This window comes from Ambystoma mexicanum, chromosome 11, assembly GCF_040938575.1.
Source record: "Ambystoma mexicanum isolate Mex_15411 chromosome 11, UKY_AmexF1_1, whole genome shotgun sequence".
Lineage (NCBI taxonomy): Eukaryota > Metazoa > Chordata > Amphibia > Caudata > Ambystomatidae > Ambystoma > Ambystoma mexicanum.
In genome coordinates, this window is record NC_090934.1 from 1,051,167,963 (window position 1) to 1,051,184,073 (window position 16,111).

Consider the following 16,111-nt stretch of genomic DNA (forward strand, 5'->3'; position numbering starts at 1 on the left):
TTTCAACGTATTTAGGCCTCTTCTGGTACAAGAGGGTCAGAGTTAGTGTTGTCGGAGGCAGAGGTTTTCAAACATACGATCAGGGGTGTTCTAGCTGGATTACAAGTGGCCATCCACGTAAGTGACTATGTCCTGATATACACCAAAATAGAAAAGGAACATTTAGCTTGTGTCGCAGCAGTATTTCAACAACTTATGCAGGGATGTCGATTCACCAAAATACCTGAGGTAGCGGAAGTGATGCCACCAACCTGATGATATCACAGGAAGTGATATCACTTGACCTTTGCCCCAGCTTGCATCAGTTCCTCTTTAACCATGGCGAAATTACCGGAAGTGGCTTGTGGGCATAAGAAAAAAGTAAACATTTTAAAATAACAAATACATACTGAAGCAGACAAGAATATTTTGGATACCAACCAGATTTTAACAAGGGTGCTGCTTTCATTTGCCATGAAAGGGGTCATGATACGATAGGGTTAGAGCCGAAAGTACAACATAGGCTGACGTAATATTGGTTCCACCATCGGGTTTGCCATTTGAAGATTTGAATATATCTTTAAGCAATAATTATGAAAAAACATTGAGCAATTTTGGGGAGTGTCATGACCCGATTCTTGTGGAAATTGACTCAGAAAAACCTACACTGATTGAAAGCCCGGTGAAGATGTACAAGAAAATGAAAAATCTAAAATGGTGAAAGCTATACAGAGAATGTCATTGTATAAACTACAAAGGGAGCTAACCACACACCTGAGGAAATATAAGCAGGTACAGTCCTCCGTGATGAGATTCCCAAGGCCGAAATATAATTACATTTATATGCGCTTTCTTCTTAACTTACTAGGCTCCCGACAAAGATGGGGTCCCATAAGAGGGCTCCCTTGGCAAGAAAGAAATTGTCGGCTCTGTAAAAAGCCAGGGGAGGCAGAAACACTGAAACATTGGCTGATTGGCTGTAGTGCAACAAAAGTGCCGAGGATAATGTGGTTAGAAAAGTTCATAAGGAGATTAGAGGATTTAAACGGTGAAGTCAAGTGGGCTAAACTCTTGTATGGATACTCAATTTCAATGACCATTGCTATAGTGAAAATTTTAATATTGATAATCAAAAAGTTGGGAGAACATGTTTTTCTCAATTAGTTCAACATAATGAAGTAGGGAAGCAAGTAATTTGTTGGATAGGTGGAAAATTTAATTTTGGGGGTTAGGAAGGGAGTCCCCGATAGGCATATAGTACATGGTATTTTATATTGTGTTGAATAAATTAATGTCTGTAATGTCTGTTTCAGAATGTTGTGTCTGAAGTAATTTATTGCCATTTGTAATGAACTAAGAGTTGTGAAATATACCATTTTTAATAAACTACAAACACACAAAAATAATAGGCAATGCCCTAGATATGTCACTTCGGCGTTGCATGGCCATTTACTTCCAGATTATGCCACTTTTAGCTGCATGTCGGTTATTGTCATTATATGAAAAGTAGATCCCCCAGTTGCTCCGATAATACAGTATTCAAAAATCCAATAGATGCAAGTCACTTTCAGTGCACAGGTGCATTAATGCTTTTATTAATGATTTGTTATTTTTATAGCTCTTTCGACCAAAACGCTGTACATAGCACATATTTACATACAATTATCATCCAAACCAAAGTTTGTACTCATTTATCAACCTCAAAAGAATGAAAGGTTGAGTTGGCCTGGCCAGAATTTGAAGCTGCGACCTGCAGATCACACACAAATTGCAGCAGCAAGCTCTCAACCCAGCTGCACAATCTACCGCTTTGCTATTAGAAATGCAATGCCAACATAAGAAAGCATGTCAAAGCTGGATGCACAATATAGGCCAGACACAGAAAGCTTATGTTTGCTGTAGCCTTGATGCACAGTAAAACATTCCTTCCCAAAGTAAGACATTCCTAGAACGGTAGCACCAAAAAGCCATGCTTACTTAATCATAACTGCTCAGAAAAATATACAATGCCACAGTAAGGACTGGCTGCACCCAAATACCAGCCTAGTCAGGCAACTACACTTACCATGATTGCTATATTAGAGATGCCCAGTACAAAACGCAAAGCCACAGTAAGAAATGGTTTGTCTAGTACAGCAAAATGTCAGTCTAGAGACATAATAAGACTTATGATGCTTACTTCATTATAGATGCCCAGAAAAATATGCCATGACGCAGTTAATACATTACTAGACTTGCTGCACCCAAATGCCAGTTAATAACAGTTATCATGCTTACTTTATCATGGATGCCCATTACGTGAAAGTGCACCCCCCTTTTGCCCCACCCTCGTGACACATCCCTCCTCCCTCCCACTCTTCTCCTCCGACACCAAAATCAGCTCTTTGGCCCAGCATTACCTCCACATCCATCGTCCCAGTACTTGCATGTAAGGCAAGGTGCTGCATGGGCAAGTACTGGGGCGAGGATGAGTATGACTAATGAAGATTACTGGCAAGTAATCTAGGTATTCAACACAAGCACACAATTCACATACTCATTTAAATTGTTCCCATCCACCATTCACTCACACACCTAGCCACCCATACAACATGCACATACTCACAACACAATACATAATATACAGATATGTAGACACTCATGTACACACGCCCATTTACACACAAAAACACTTTCTCACCTTTTTCAAAGTCCACTGATGCTCAGAGGAACTCCGCTCCGACTGCATGCTGGCCTCTCGCTCTATCATGCTCCACACACGGAAGGCCTGTCATGCTCCACACACGGGAGGCCCGTCATGCGCAGAGCTGGGGAGCCAGAACATTCCATATCCTGTGGGAGGCGGAGAGTTTTCTTTTTTTAAAGTAATTCCGATTTCAAACAGAAATTATTTTCATTACGTATAAAATTTCTTTTTGAAGTCATACTCACTTAAAAAAAGAAATTAATGCTTTCGTCTGACAGCCCCATTTCCTTTCAGTTTCTCTCTGCCTCTGCAACAGAGGGGTCGCAGAGGCAGAGCCAGGGGTCGCCCAGAAATTGCCATAGGTTACAATTGCAATCCCTGGCGACCCCCAAATGACGTCCCTGAAAGTAGGCAGCATGGACTCACCTTACATGAAAAGAAGTGTAGTTTCCTTCAACAAAAAGTTAATTTCTTTGGGTTCACATTTCAAGATAGGTGTGTCTGTGGATCACCAGAAGAGGGAAGCCATCAGAAATGTTGCTCCGCCCAAGACACAGTCGGGTGTACAGTACAGAAGTGCTATTGTTGCCACTGCAATCGTTCTTAAATCTATACGCAGTAAAGCTGTTGATTGCGATCTGAAAATTACAATATAATGTTTTGGCCACATACAGGTACAGTGGATTTTTAACCGTTGGTTGAATTAGTTAACACTGCATTAGGTAAGTTTGTCGGAAAAATTGACAGTATTAACTTAGTGTATTTTTGCTAATATAGGTCCCTGCAGGGGTTATACTTCATCGTCGGCAGACGCTTCATTGCTTATTTTGGAATAATTTATTAGCTTCACTATATTCCTGTAGCTGCTGACTGCATGATATGGATCCAACAAGGAAAAGTTGAACAAATAACGTGTGTAACTGGAAACTTTAGCAAAACCCCAGATGATAAACATGCTGAAAAACATGGGCATATATCTAAGCATTCCAAGTTTCTGAGTAAACACCGGTGGAATCAGCAATTAGACAAGAATGGATAGATTGAATGTGAACAGAGCAGAAAAAAGGACAGACAGTTGTAGCGTACTACATACCTTATAGGATGATCTCCACATGTTTTAGGTCTCTCCATTACAGAGACCCACTTGTCATCATAGCTGAACAGGGAAAGGTCGAGGTAGGGACTGCCACTGTAGGATTGAGCACTGATCGGTAGCTGGCCTAAAAGCCTTCGAACAGCCTCAGTGTGTCCGCCATACTTTGCATTGACGATGGTGTCCTTAAATCTGAACACAAATAGAAAAATTATGTCCAGGGACTAAGGAATAACCTAAAACCTTTATTTAATTGTACAGGGCACAACATACAACTATAAATACATGCTTTCAGTATTAGACATTTTACAAAATCAATGTTTTAGCGTTCCAGGTTAGAAAACGACTAAAAACAAGCCAGTAAGAGCTGCATTAGGCAACACAAAAAGCACCACCTCCCTGAGATTCACTGCTGATGATGATGGATAACAACCCAACACATACATTTCTTTGCTGTTGATCACACTGCACATGTCAGAGATAATCGTAAGATAGCTACCATCATTTGTTTAATTCTTGTTAGGATACAGACAAACTTTACAGACCAAGAAAGGTCAATATTGATCCCATCATTAACCAACCTTTTAGAAGACACCAAACTTCCACATCTAAAAGTAACATTGCAACTTCGTTGCACCCTAATGAATGTATGCCTCAACACACCATCATGTAAAGGATTCCATCCACGATGCTCTCTAAATATCAAAGTAAACCCTATGCTTCCATAGTCTCTTTGTGTGAAAAATGTTCTTCTCCACTGACCTCAATGAAAGCAGCATTCAAAATAGTTGCAATCAACCAACTAAACGAAATGCCATGGTTTTGCAAGATGCACATCTGTCATCCGCCATGCTGGGCTGCAGATCAGCTCAATCCACCACAATCCATCCTAGCTTCAGTACCTCTGCAAAGAGCTGCTCCAAGCAGCCCTATCTATATGTCTTGTGAAGAACCCAGGGAATTATATGTTCTCCTCAAGGGGGAGCCACCCCATTTTGGAGTAGGGAGGGGAGCCTACTGCGCAAGATACTCCCTAAGGGACAGAGCTAGTGGGATCTCACTGGGGGTTATACAGAATCCCCATTGTTTATAGGTTATTGAACCATGCTAAACTGTAGAGGACCCTTAAACTGGGAAAGGTTTGGCTCCTGGCCTCACTCTGTTAACCTCTGGTTAAGAAATGCTGAACCAATCCTGTTTCCTCTTGTTTCACAGAAGAACATAAAATGAAGCCAGATCGTACTTCGGGGGAGGAGTGAGTTTAAGCCAGCCTGCAGACAGTGGAAGCCTGCTCTGTCACACTGGGAGGGTCGATCATGCAGGCAAGGCCACCCCAGCTGCATGGTGGGTGAGTAACAACAGAGCCCGCCGAACACTGCTGAGCCCAGGAGGGCAGAGAACCGCCGACCGGAGGTCCCCTGAAGCGGGAGACCGAACCACCGGAGAAGCAACAAACTCACACCATGATGAGGATTCACTGAAACAGAGCAGAAAACATCAAAGGCGGCGCAACCGAGCCACCACATCCAACGACCAGCCCCACCAACACTCGGGTATGTGGGTTATATGGAGAAGGTGACAAGGGCTGTGAGACTACAAAGCACTCCACAAGGGGGGGAAATGCATGGCCAAACAGCCCAAGAGAGGTTGAGAGCCACAGTACCCCTGGAGGGGGTGAAAACATTGCATCAACTACACGACCAAAGGGTCCGACTCGCCCCCCCCCCCACCCTCCTTTGGCCTAAGTAAACCAGGACCGCTGAAAGGGGAGGGAGGCATTACAAACTGCACACAGCCAACAAGGCCAAACAGTTCACGATGGACTGAAGGAGCTAGGACCCCTGAAGGGGGTGAGGATACTAGTCTACACAAATGATCAGTTAGACTGGATAGCCCAGACAGGGCTAACGGAGAGACAAAATACAGTGCGATATCCTGAGGGAGAAGCAAGAGAGATCCCAGAGGTTTACCATTTGAATGAATTAAAGGAACACTTTTTGCAATTAAAGACCGAACTTTGTGAGCTACCTGCAGAATATTGCTGAGGAGGACAAGTGTCCCCTTCTACAGGGGGTCATAAGAAACATGGTTTTTATGAACTGTATATACAGGCTGAGGCCTCAACCAGGGCAGGCAACTGGATAGAATAGCCTTGGGATGGAGTATGCATGGTATTTTTAAATGACATCCTGGCGAGCACCATTTTTGTTATGTATTAGAATAGGGAACAAGTATCACTTGAAGTAGGGTTAGTATAGGCATTCATTTTTTCCCTTTAATAAACTTGAAATCATTTAAACAGTTGTGTCTGTCTCTTATGTCTGTCTCCAGATTCATCCTATAATGGTCAGCTGCTGCTTTATGCTTTTTCCTAAACAGAAAACAACCTATAAAATGACAATTGTCCATGCATACATGGAGGGTCTCCCATTGAGGGTCACTGGCAACGACTTGCTGAGAAGCCACAGTTGATGAGAACTACATTACATTTTTTTAAGTTACATGTTAAGTGGCAGGGCCATCCATGTCGACAGCCAAATCTTTCCCAGAGGGGAGAAGACTCTGAGCCTCATTACAAGTCCGGCGGTAGCCCTGCCGGTAAAACCAGCAGGCTGCCGCTGGACTTTCCAATTTTTCTCCAGCGCCTGGGTTGCCGGTAACAGCGGGGTATTCTAGCCCTGTGGGTCCGGAAAGTCAGGCGCTGGAAAAATGGAATGGGGAACATGGAAGTGCCAGCGCTTCCGTGTAGATCTGCTTACCGTGGCTGCTGTGCCCAAGGTCTGTCATGCCGGGCACAGCAACTTCGGCAAGCGGACCCACTGTTACCGGACCGGCACACTTGTAATGAGTGCCTGTCTCTCTTACTGCATTTATGAGATCAAATGAATCAACAACGATCACGAAACTGAGCAACAACCGAGTGGCTCCCAAATAAATTAAGGCAAGTTGTGCCATGTTCCTGGACTACACACACTTCACCACCAAATCTATCATCAGCATGAATTTCAGCACTAAGTGAGCTGTTGGTGGATTAACAGCCACGACATGTTATCCCTCTGCTGTACTCGTCCGCACTAGACAAGTCTTCCTCTCTACAAGATATCAACTTGGCTGACCCCAGTTGGCCACAGTTTCAAAACAATTTGAAACACTCAGCATCATATACAAAAATGGTATACAAAATATATTCAAAAGGGAAACTATATAGATGGCCACATCGAAGCACTTCATGCCAACACTTAATGCACCAAAACAAGCTCTAAAGTCACAGACGTGCTCTTTTGACACACAAAGAGGGCAGATGTAATAATTCTCTGATGAACGCATTCCGGATTTATTCCAAGTTAACATCTATGACAGACTGGGGAATACATCTGGAGTCTGCATAAACGTTAATGAAAACATTAAGGTTCAAACAAATGGAGAAAAAAAAGGAAAACACCATTTTAAAAAAATCTCTATAAAGATTTGAATCCAGTTTCGACTGTTTGCAGTATAATCATCATCAGGATGCAAGCGAATAGGTAAGGGAAAAAAAAAATTCACAAAGCAGAAGATTTACTAAAGTACTGAATATCCATTACCCAGAGTGCTACTACATGCACGTTCTCTGTTTTTTCCACAGGAGTAGGTTTTTGTTGGTGTTTTCCTAGTTAGTTATTTTAATTATTGATTTTTTGGATAGAATCTTGATTGGATATTCTTTTATTTTGGAATCTTTGTACTAATGCTGCAGTGCTACTGTTATTACACACTACCCCTGAAAATATAGCCTCTACTTGGCCCATGTTACAACAAATGGAGAAGGGGGTCGGGCTGTATATATTTCACTTTTATGATTGGGATCACTGCTAGTTTAGTAGCAGGAGTGTGTAGCGAAGTAGGCGGTTTAGCCATGTCCCATTTCTATGCTCCTGCAGAGCAGTAGTCATTTTGCGACATTTCTATTCAAAACTGCTTGCATCATCTACAAAGCAGTATTGAAAGGCACACCAACATATCTGGTGGCTAAACTTTAAAAAATAATGCATGTGTGAAGGCCTGTTTAATATATACAGCTTTAAAAATAAGTTTATTTGAATGAGGGTGAGGGAAGGTTAGTGAAAGAATGTATGCGGTGTACACACAGTGTGCGTGCGTGCGTGCGTGCGTGCGTGTGTGTGTGTGTGTGTGTGTGTTCGAGTGAGTTGGAGTGACAGTGAGAGGTTTCCATGGTGAGAGGCAAGCTCCCTCTTCCTGCATTTGCTTGTTGGAAGAGGTGGCTGCCGTGCACAGTGAAAATGCTTTGTATAAGGCAATAGTGGCATTATTTGACAACGCCAACATGTGGCAAATATTAGAACAGCCAGCATTAAAAAGTCCTCTTACAGGGATAAAACACTAGCATAGTGTGCTTTACAGGGACAATGCTGGCATATATTCTGGGCAAAGGCGTTCTGAAAATGTGTTGGAACATGATCTAGTGTACTGTTCACCACCTGGCACTACCTCGATTCTTGATGTGTCACCCTGCAGAAGCGATAGCAAATGGTATGCCTTTTAAGACTTTGTAACACAACTGTCACGTAAAATGCACCTTTCTAAACAATTATTTTAAAAAAGAAATTCTCTGGCGAGAACTCCCACAACTTACTTTGGTTGCAGCCTCACTATGCTCTATTGTGGGTGCACTTTACTGGGAAACATTTACACCCCAATAATGAATAAAATAATCAGATGCCACGGATGTGGACCGGATTATGAAACTTGTTCCACCTAGGGGCTTGCAATATGGATATGCGAACTAAAACAAATCCCGGTTTACTTTAAGTCTCAATAATATATTTGCTTTTAATGAGATCATCAGCCAAATCTACTTGGAATTTGTACAGGAGCAACCTGGAAGAAATACTTTTCTATGGCAAAGTTTAAGAGGTTGCTCCCAATTTAGAGTCATTCATTAATGCTTACAGTTATTTCACAAAAGGTAGCAGGCGCTCCTCTCCAGAGAGGACATTGCATGATAACCTGTTCTGGGGTGAGAGTTTGCAGCACACGCTTTTTGCTCACTGTACCTTTCACAGATGGGAAATATCCATTTGCATATCAGTCTTTGTCCCGCCCACATGGGCAGTCCGGCACCAAAATGCTATGGCAATTCCTCTCTGAACAAGAGTACCAACAGCAACCCCATGCACGAGTTTCAGCCTTGTAGGACATCATCAGTGAGGTGAAGCTGTGCCTCTCTGAGCACAGTGAGCAGGGAGACCACGTCTGGTTGCCCCCAGGTAACTTAGGGTGACCAACCCCAAGTTCCTTACACATATTTCACAAAAGGTAGCAGGCGCTCCTCTCCAGAGAGAACATTGCAAGATAACCTGTTTTGAGGTGAGAGTTTGCAGCACACGCCTTTTGCTCACTGTACCTTTCAAATTGTTGAATGCTTACAGTGTTTGCTTATAGTATTTTTTGCTATTTAGGGTTTGCACACTAACACTCGCATTGCTACACACATCAATTGTCAATCGCCTTCAGAACTGATTCTATACGTATGGGACCACACCCTATTTTGTGCCACACACCAGAAACACTCCTAATGTAATTCCAAACGTTAGAGTCTGATCTTGATGTTAGCCAGTTTTGGATTGTAGGCATTGCAAAAAAGAAACTTAATCTGAGAGTATGCATTTTAGGCTGGCACGCTGAAGCAATTCTGGCCAAGATGTTTAACATTAGAGTGCAGTACAGCTACTGATAGAAAATACAATTCCTGAAATGTTAAGGTAATAGAGTTGGAAGATGTGACCCAACATATACGAAATTGTTTGTGCAGAAATCACATTCAGTTCATTTATATGGAACATTCATGCTACGTAGCAGTAAGCAGCTCCACATCCTTATAGGTTCTGATCCATCCTCCAGTAAATAAAGCAACACTAGTTTGTACAATGCAACAGGGATGACCGTCATAATTAAATGTGGATACACATTTTGGATTGGGCTATCAATTTAATTAATGACGTTTAGGACTTTAGAGCTAAAAACAGACTTTTAAGGTTGTGAAAGCTATGGAGAATATTTAACTTAATATGTACAATTAACAAACTGATGTTCACTTTCAGACAAGGTTTACGCAGCAAATCTATAGTGTTGTATATTAATTTTACATTTAAATAGAACCGACAAAGCCCAGGTGGGAATAAGACGGAGAAGAGTGAAAACGTTTGCTTACGATAATAGAAGCAGTGCTATTCAATAATGTGAAAAGCTGTGTTTCAAAATACTAAAAGAAAATAGTAGCCTCACACCAGTTACTGTATCTCAATAGTTACTGCTAAAATTCTAGTTTTTTAGGATTATTTCTCTAAATGTCCATTGGAAACAGCCTCAGTTCATGTTCAACTACAGCTAAAATCTAAACTGCATCACTGTATACTAAAACTAAATGGTAAAAACAATTGACATGAAGGCAACTATTTTTAATGTACATTTTAAGATTTCTATCAAATTCAAAAAAGGGTTCTGGAGTACATCCTGTACGGATGCAGTAACAGCCCTTCTACAAGTGTCCATACACTAGTGCTTGCAAAAGGCTATGGGGGAAGACCACATCCCAAAGGACCTGCCTTTGAAAAGCCACCGCTGTGGCATTGTCTCTAATTGTGTACGCATGGAGTCCCTTTGGGAAAGGCTCGTGTTGCAGCAAGTGAGACTGCGACATGCACGTCAGTATCCAATGTATTATGGACACTTCAGAGGCTTTTAAGGCTATTTGTGTGCCTCTAAAGTAACAACAAAAATTCTGATACGCGAGATAACTCAAAGAACCAAGATCAAGTCCCAAACAGAATCTGGTGCATTAACTAGTGGCTACAACTTCAATTGGCCATCAAAATGACACCCAATGACAAGAATGGAAGTAGAAACAGATGTATGAGCAGCGCCTGTACTGTTCGCCAATAGCTGTAAGGTATCTTAATAGGAGTCAACCTGCAAACCCAAACATGCCAAGTCAGACATGAAAGAAAGAACCTGATCAAGAGTGCATTTTAATAGGTTCAGATTCCAGTCTATAGATCAATGGCAAGACCTCAGTCATTTGCTCCTGTACTGTGAACAAATTGATGGATTTCTGCCTGCCTGCCGGAATGATTTTCCTGCTGATTGGCTGAGACACCCAACTTGAATAAGAAGGTCCAATATGATGCCTAGTGCTGCCAATGCTGCTTCTGTCTTTTATGTTAAGATATTGGTAGATTTGGACACCCTCAGGCAGAAATGTGCCCTGATGACAGACATGAGATGCCAAAAGACACTGTGGGCTACATTCGGCCCAACGGGCAGGGCCCTGTGTTGGAAGTGCGCATTTTGCCAATGAGAGGAGTATAGATTTTCAATGAGGAGTCCAAGTGGGAACTCATTCAGGTTCACTGCAGATAACCAGTCTCCCTGAATCGAAGCAGAGCAGATGTCAATCGGAGTCGTCGTCCTCTTGAACATTTCCACTGGTGCCCTCTTCTTGGGAGCCAATCCAGCGCCGGCAGGCGAATAGCCGGCCCAGGAACCACAAGGCACAGGACACTAAGGCTGACTCCTGTCTTCAGCCTGTCCGCATCCTCCGTTGCTGTTTGCCAGAAACCCTGCCCAAACAAACGAAGTGAGCACCTCGCCTCTACCCTCTTCCCTGCATTTGAGATAGCAACAATGCGCACAGGTGGTGACAAACCAACGTGCCTCCAATCATCAGCCAGCTTAGAGCAAGCCTCTCGCTACTTGTAAACATTACTATCAGCTTTTAACTCTGCTTCTACCATCCTCGTCACTCATTACATATGTACGTGTATAATTATGTGCTTTACATTAACTGATTGACTGCCTCAATTTCCCATCGCTTGCACTAGTCACGCAAACTGTGTGTTCCTTTATATTGTTCCTTCGACCCTCCACATATTAACAAGGACTTTATCCGTGACACGGGGCCGCCTATGACAGCACGATAGTAAGCCTCTCTTGCTCCGCCTTGCCCTATTGCACGTGTGCTATGTATGTTGATTGTATAACGTTGGGAATTCTATGTTCGGCAGGTGACTCTCTCACTCCCCTCGTTACCATTCTGATATTATGAGGCATTACTTGCTTGCTGTCACGGCCGGATACAGTGATTGATCACCTATTGAATTGCAGCGCCTTGATTAATCACTTACTATGTTCCCACCAAATGTACTACTGCGTGCCCATGAAATAGTATTCTGCTGTTTATGCTAAAATGCTTCATATTTCCGGATGCCCAGCGCTCACTCTTAAGGATTTGTGGCCCCGCTTACCCCCTTCTTGCCTCATGTACTTTTGCACTTTGCCTACCATGCTGTATTACTAGGTTACTCTGTGCACCCATGTTTACTACTAACATTAGTTACCTGCACTCTGCTCCTTGACTCAGCATTGGTCACTGTTGGCTAGTACAGTCACTATGTATTATTTATGCACGCCTTCTCTGGCCAATAACCTTGCACTGCACCTACTTTTCGAATTATCAGTATTGACTGTGGCACTCTCATTCTACAGCAACACCACACTAGCAGAGTCACCACATTCCAGTCCTCGCATACATACACTGCTCCCCCGCGCTCCCCAACTAAGGTTCAGCACGTCTCCCACCCCATTCGGAAAAATCTTTAGGGTCACTCTGCATAATATCATGATACTAGAAGCCAAGAAAAACTATTATAACGACCAAATTACAGCTGTGGCTAATTCCACTGGTAAACTTTTTAACATCCTAAAATCAGTGGAAAAACATTGGCATTACTCCCCCGTTCTCACCCACACAAGAAGCATGTGATGCTACCCAGATCGCCTTCTTCAATAAAATGTCCAAAGCCAGGGATTCCATTCTCAACTCACTAACGAATAAAACACCTCCAATGACTATGCCCCCGGAGACTCCCCCGGCACTCTCGGAAACTTTCAAGTTTTCTGAAATCACGGTGGAAGACATGATTAAAATTCTTACCTCCATGAAACCCAGCACCTGTGCAGAGAACATTCTCCCTCCTAAAATAATCTTGGACAATGTGGACATCTTTGCACCAATGCTAACTACAATCATCAGTGCTTCCTTTAGAGATCAGGAAGTACCTAAGGCCATCAAGAAAGTTACAGTTACCCCATTGGTCAAAAAACCGAACCTCAACCAAAGAGACCCCAATAACCTGAGACCCATTACGAACTGCAACTTTATATTGAAAATCATGGATAAGATTGCCACCAGCCAGCTACAGGCATATGTAGAATCCACCAATTCCCTACACCCTCAACAATCAGATTTTCGCCCCGCTCACAGTACAGAGTCAGCCATGCTTGATTTACAGTCCAAGATGCTTAGCATCATTGACAAAGGAAAGGCAGGCCTCCTCATCCTCCTTGACCCAAGCGCTGCGTTCGACCTACTGGACCATAACTTACTCCAGTCTGCTCTGAAGAAAACCGCAAACTGTTCAGAGGAAGCCATCAGCTGGATTATGTCATTCCTAAAAAAACAGGATATCAAATGTCCACTGGGACGATAGGTTTTCTTTGGAAAAGGAAATTATATGCAGAGTTCCCCAAGGCGCCAGCATGTCTCTGCTACTATTTAACATCTACTTGAGATACCTATGCCTTGTCCTCGATAACATCAGCGTATTTTTTACCAACTACGCTGATGACACGCAGCTTGTGTTCGAGCTAAGTGAAGACTACCAGAAAGATAGTGATCAGCTCACCATGATTTACAACAATGTGGAACATTGGATGGACTCCAATTGGATGTGCCTCGATGGAGAAAAAACTGAGCTTATGATTTTTGGCTCCTCCTCAGTCAGAGCTAAACTATCTACTTTGTACAAATCCTTCAAAATAAAAAAGACACACAGATTTAGGTCCTAAGCAAAGTCAAAATACTAGGTATGATGCTTGAAGCATCCTTGGGGACCAACGCGCAGGCACAATATATTAAAAAAAAAAACTGTTCTTATCACCACAGATTATTAAAATCCATTCGGCCTTACATATCAGAGGACAACAGCGCCACCATTGCTAGAGCCATCATACTGTCTCACTTGGACTATGGCAATGCCTTGGTTTCAGGTGCCTATACAGCTACCAAGTTGTCCAGAATAACGCGGTAAGGATCGTGAAGCGTAAAACCAGATCACAACACATCAGTGTCTCCAGAAGGGAGCTAGACTGGTTGAAAATTGAGGATAGGGTACATTTCAAGGCCTTAACAATCGTGCATAAATGTATCCATGGAAAAGCCCCGGCATATTGGAAATCCAGGATTCAATCTTATGTTCCAGGTCGAACACCAAGATCTACCCATCTGGGCAAAATCACAGTTGCTTCGCATAAACTCAAACGCAGTTCTGGCAGATCCTTCCCCATACTGGCAGCGGGCCTGTGGAATAATCTTCCCACCCACATTAGACTGGAAACCAACTACATGAGTTTCCGCAAGCAAGTGAAAACATTTACCTTTAAATAACTTTTTGTGGTTACCCACTATTCAGGCCTACTGTTCAACTGTTTGTCTGTCCCGTTTCTTTGCAAAGCACCCGTCTATTTGTACTGTGTCCTTGTCTCTGCGCCCGAGGTCCGCAGGCTACTGGCGCAAGATAAATATAAAATAAATAATAATACACATTCTACTAAACCATACCTCAATTCACCAGCCCTTTGGCTTGAACACTTTGCCACCAAACCTACACCTAATCAACCATGCACTGCACCTTTGAGGAACCTCAGACTGGGCTCCAGACTCCCTTGCGCCTCCTACCACCACATGAATACTATCAGGCACTCTAACCCATCTCCACCTATGTTACCAACCTGCATGACCTCACCACCTTCACTAACTACGAACACCAATCTCGATACAAGCATGCCACCTGCTCCCAAGGCCCTGATCAAGGGGGCTTTGATCAATGCCAGGTCACTTACTGCACATGCACTTGATATGGCCGACTTTATCCTCACACATGATCTTGACTTCATTGCCATTACAGAAACTTGGCTTCACTCTGCTTCTGGACCACTCCTTTCACTAGCTATCCCTACAGGTTATACCATCATCAGAAGCGATCGCAATACCAGTCAGACCAGAGGAGGTGGCAGTGTCTTCATTCATAAAAATTCCATTAATCTCTGTATATTCACTGACCAACAAATCACGTCAGCGGAAATACTTAGTCAAATTAGCCTTAACCCCTAGTCAGACTATCACACTCCATCTAATCTATAGACCCCCCCCCGGTTCTATCTCCACATTTGCCAAAGACTCACATTCTTGCCGTTGATACTAAAACTAAATCTCAAATCAACGTGCTACGCGATTTTAATCTGGGTCTCCTAGATCCCAATGCTGCCTCAGCCCATAATATCAATAACTTGCTCTCTAACCTAGGTTTTACGCAACATATTGTTGAGCCAACACACTCTAAGGGCAAAATCCTTGACTGAATATCTGGCCTAAATTGTGATATTAATGTTAATTTCAATCAACCGTGCGTCTGTACAGACCACCATTTAATCACCTTTAGCATCCCTGCCAAAATTATCCGCACTAAACTGGATATCACACCTGCTATCTCCACTAGAAACAAGAGAGACATAACCTGCAAAAAACTACTTCCGCTTATCCTCCCAGCCCTCAATGAACACGCCTCTCTGCGCACTGATCCAACTGTCTTGGTAGACATGTTTAATCAGACTATATTGAAAGCTCTCAACCACATTGCACCTATTAAATTGAGAAAACCTAAACCACGGGCCCATCTCAACTCTTGGTTTACAACGCAACAGAGCCCTAATCAAAGAAAAACTGAATCTTGACGGGCGCTGAAAAAGCAACCCTACCGAAATGAACAAAGCGAGCTTAGCTCTAGCCACGCTAAACTACAAAGAGGCGATACTTCAGGCAAAAAAAGACACTTATAACATGCATATCGAACAAGCTAAATCAAACACTTAAGAATTATTCAAAATACTTAAAAGAACTGGAATCACCATTCACCCCTCCCAACACGTGTACCAAAGATAGCATCTGATGCGCCAATATTCAAAAGGCGCTCCTTGGTAAAATAGCTACTCTCCAAACCAAAATTAACACTACAAAAACGTGTCTGCAGATCGACCCACAAGACAAATCTCATTTGTTCAAAACTAATAAAACTAATACCAACTCCCACCCCCAGAAACCATTTAGCTTCTCGCCCTTTACCATCACTGAAGTAGAAAATATTATCAACAACCTTAAACCCTCCAATTGCCAAGGTGACCTATGCCCTGACCCTATTATCAAGGAGGCTTCCCAAAATCTAGCACCCTTCATTACC

At 42.8% G+C, this 16,111-nt stretch overlaps 1 protein-coding gene across 2 annotated transcripts in view; it reads right to left on the minus strand.

The window, feature by feature from the left end:
• Positions 1 to 16,111, minus strand: part of DET1 (DET1 partner of COP1 E3 ubiquitin ligase) — a 455,614-nt gene that overhangs the window by 92,346 nt on the left and 347,157 nt on the right. For both annotated transcript variants that reach the window (XM_069624291.1, XM_069624292.1), the window contains one exon: positions 3,759 to 3,950. In XM_069624291.1, coding sequence (XP_069480392.1) covers positions 3,759 to 3,950 — 192 coding nt within the window. The remainder of the gene's footprint in view (positions 1 to 3,758; positions 3,951 to 16,111) is intronic.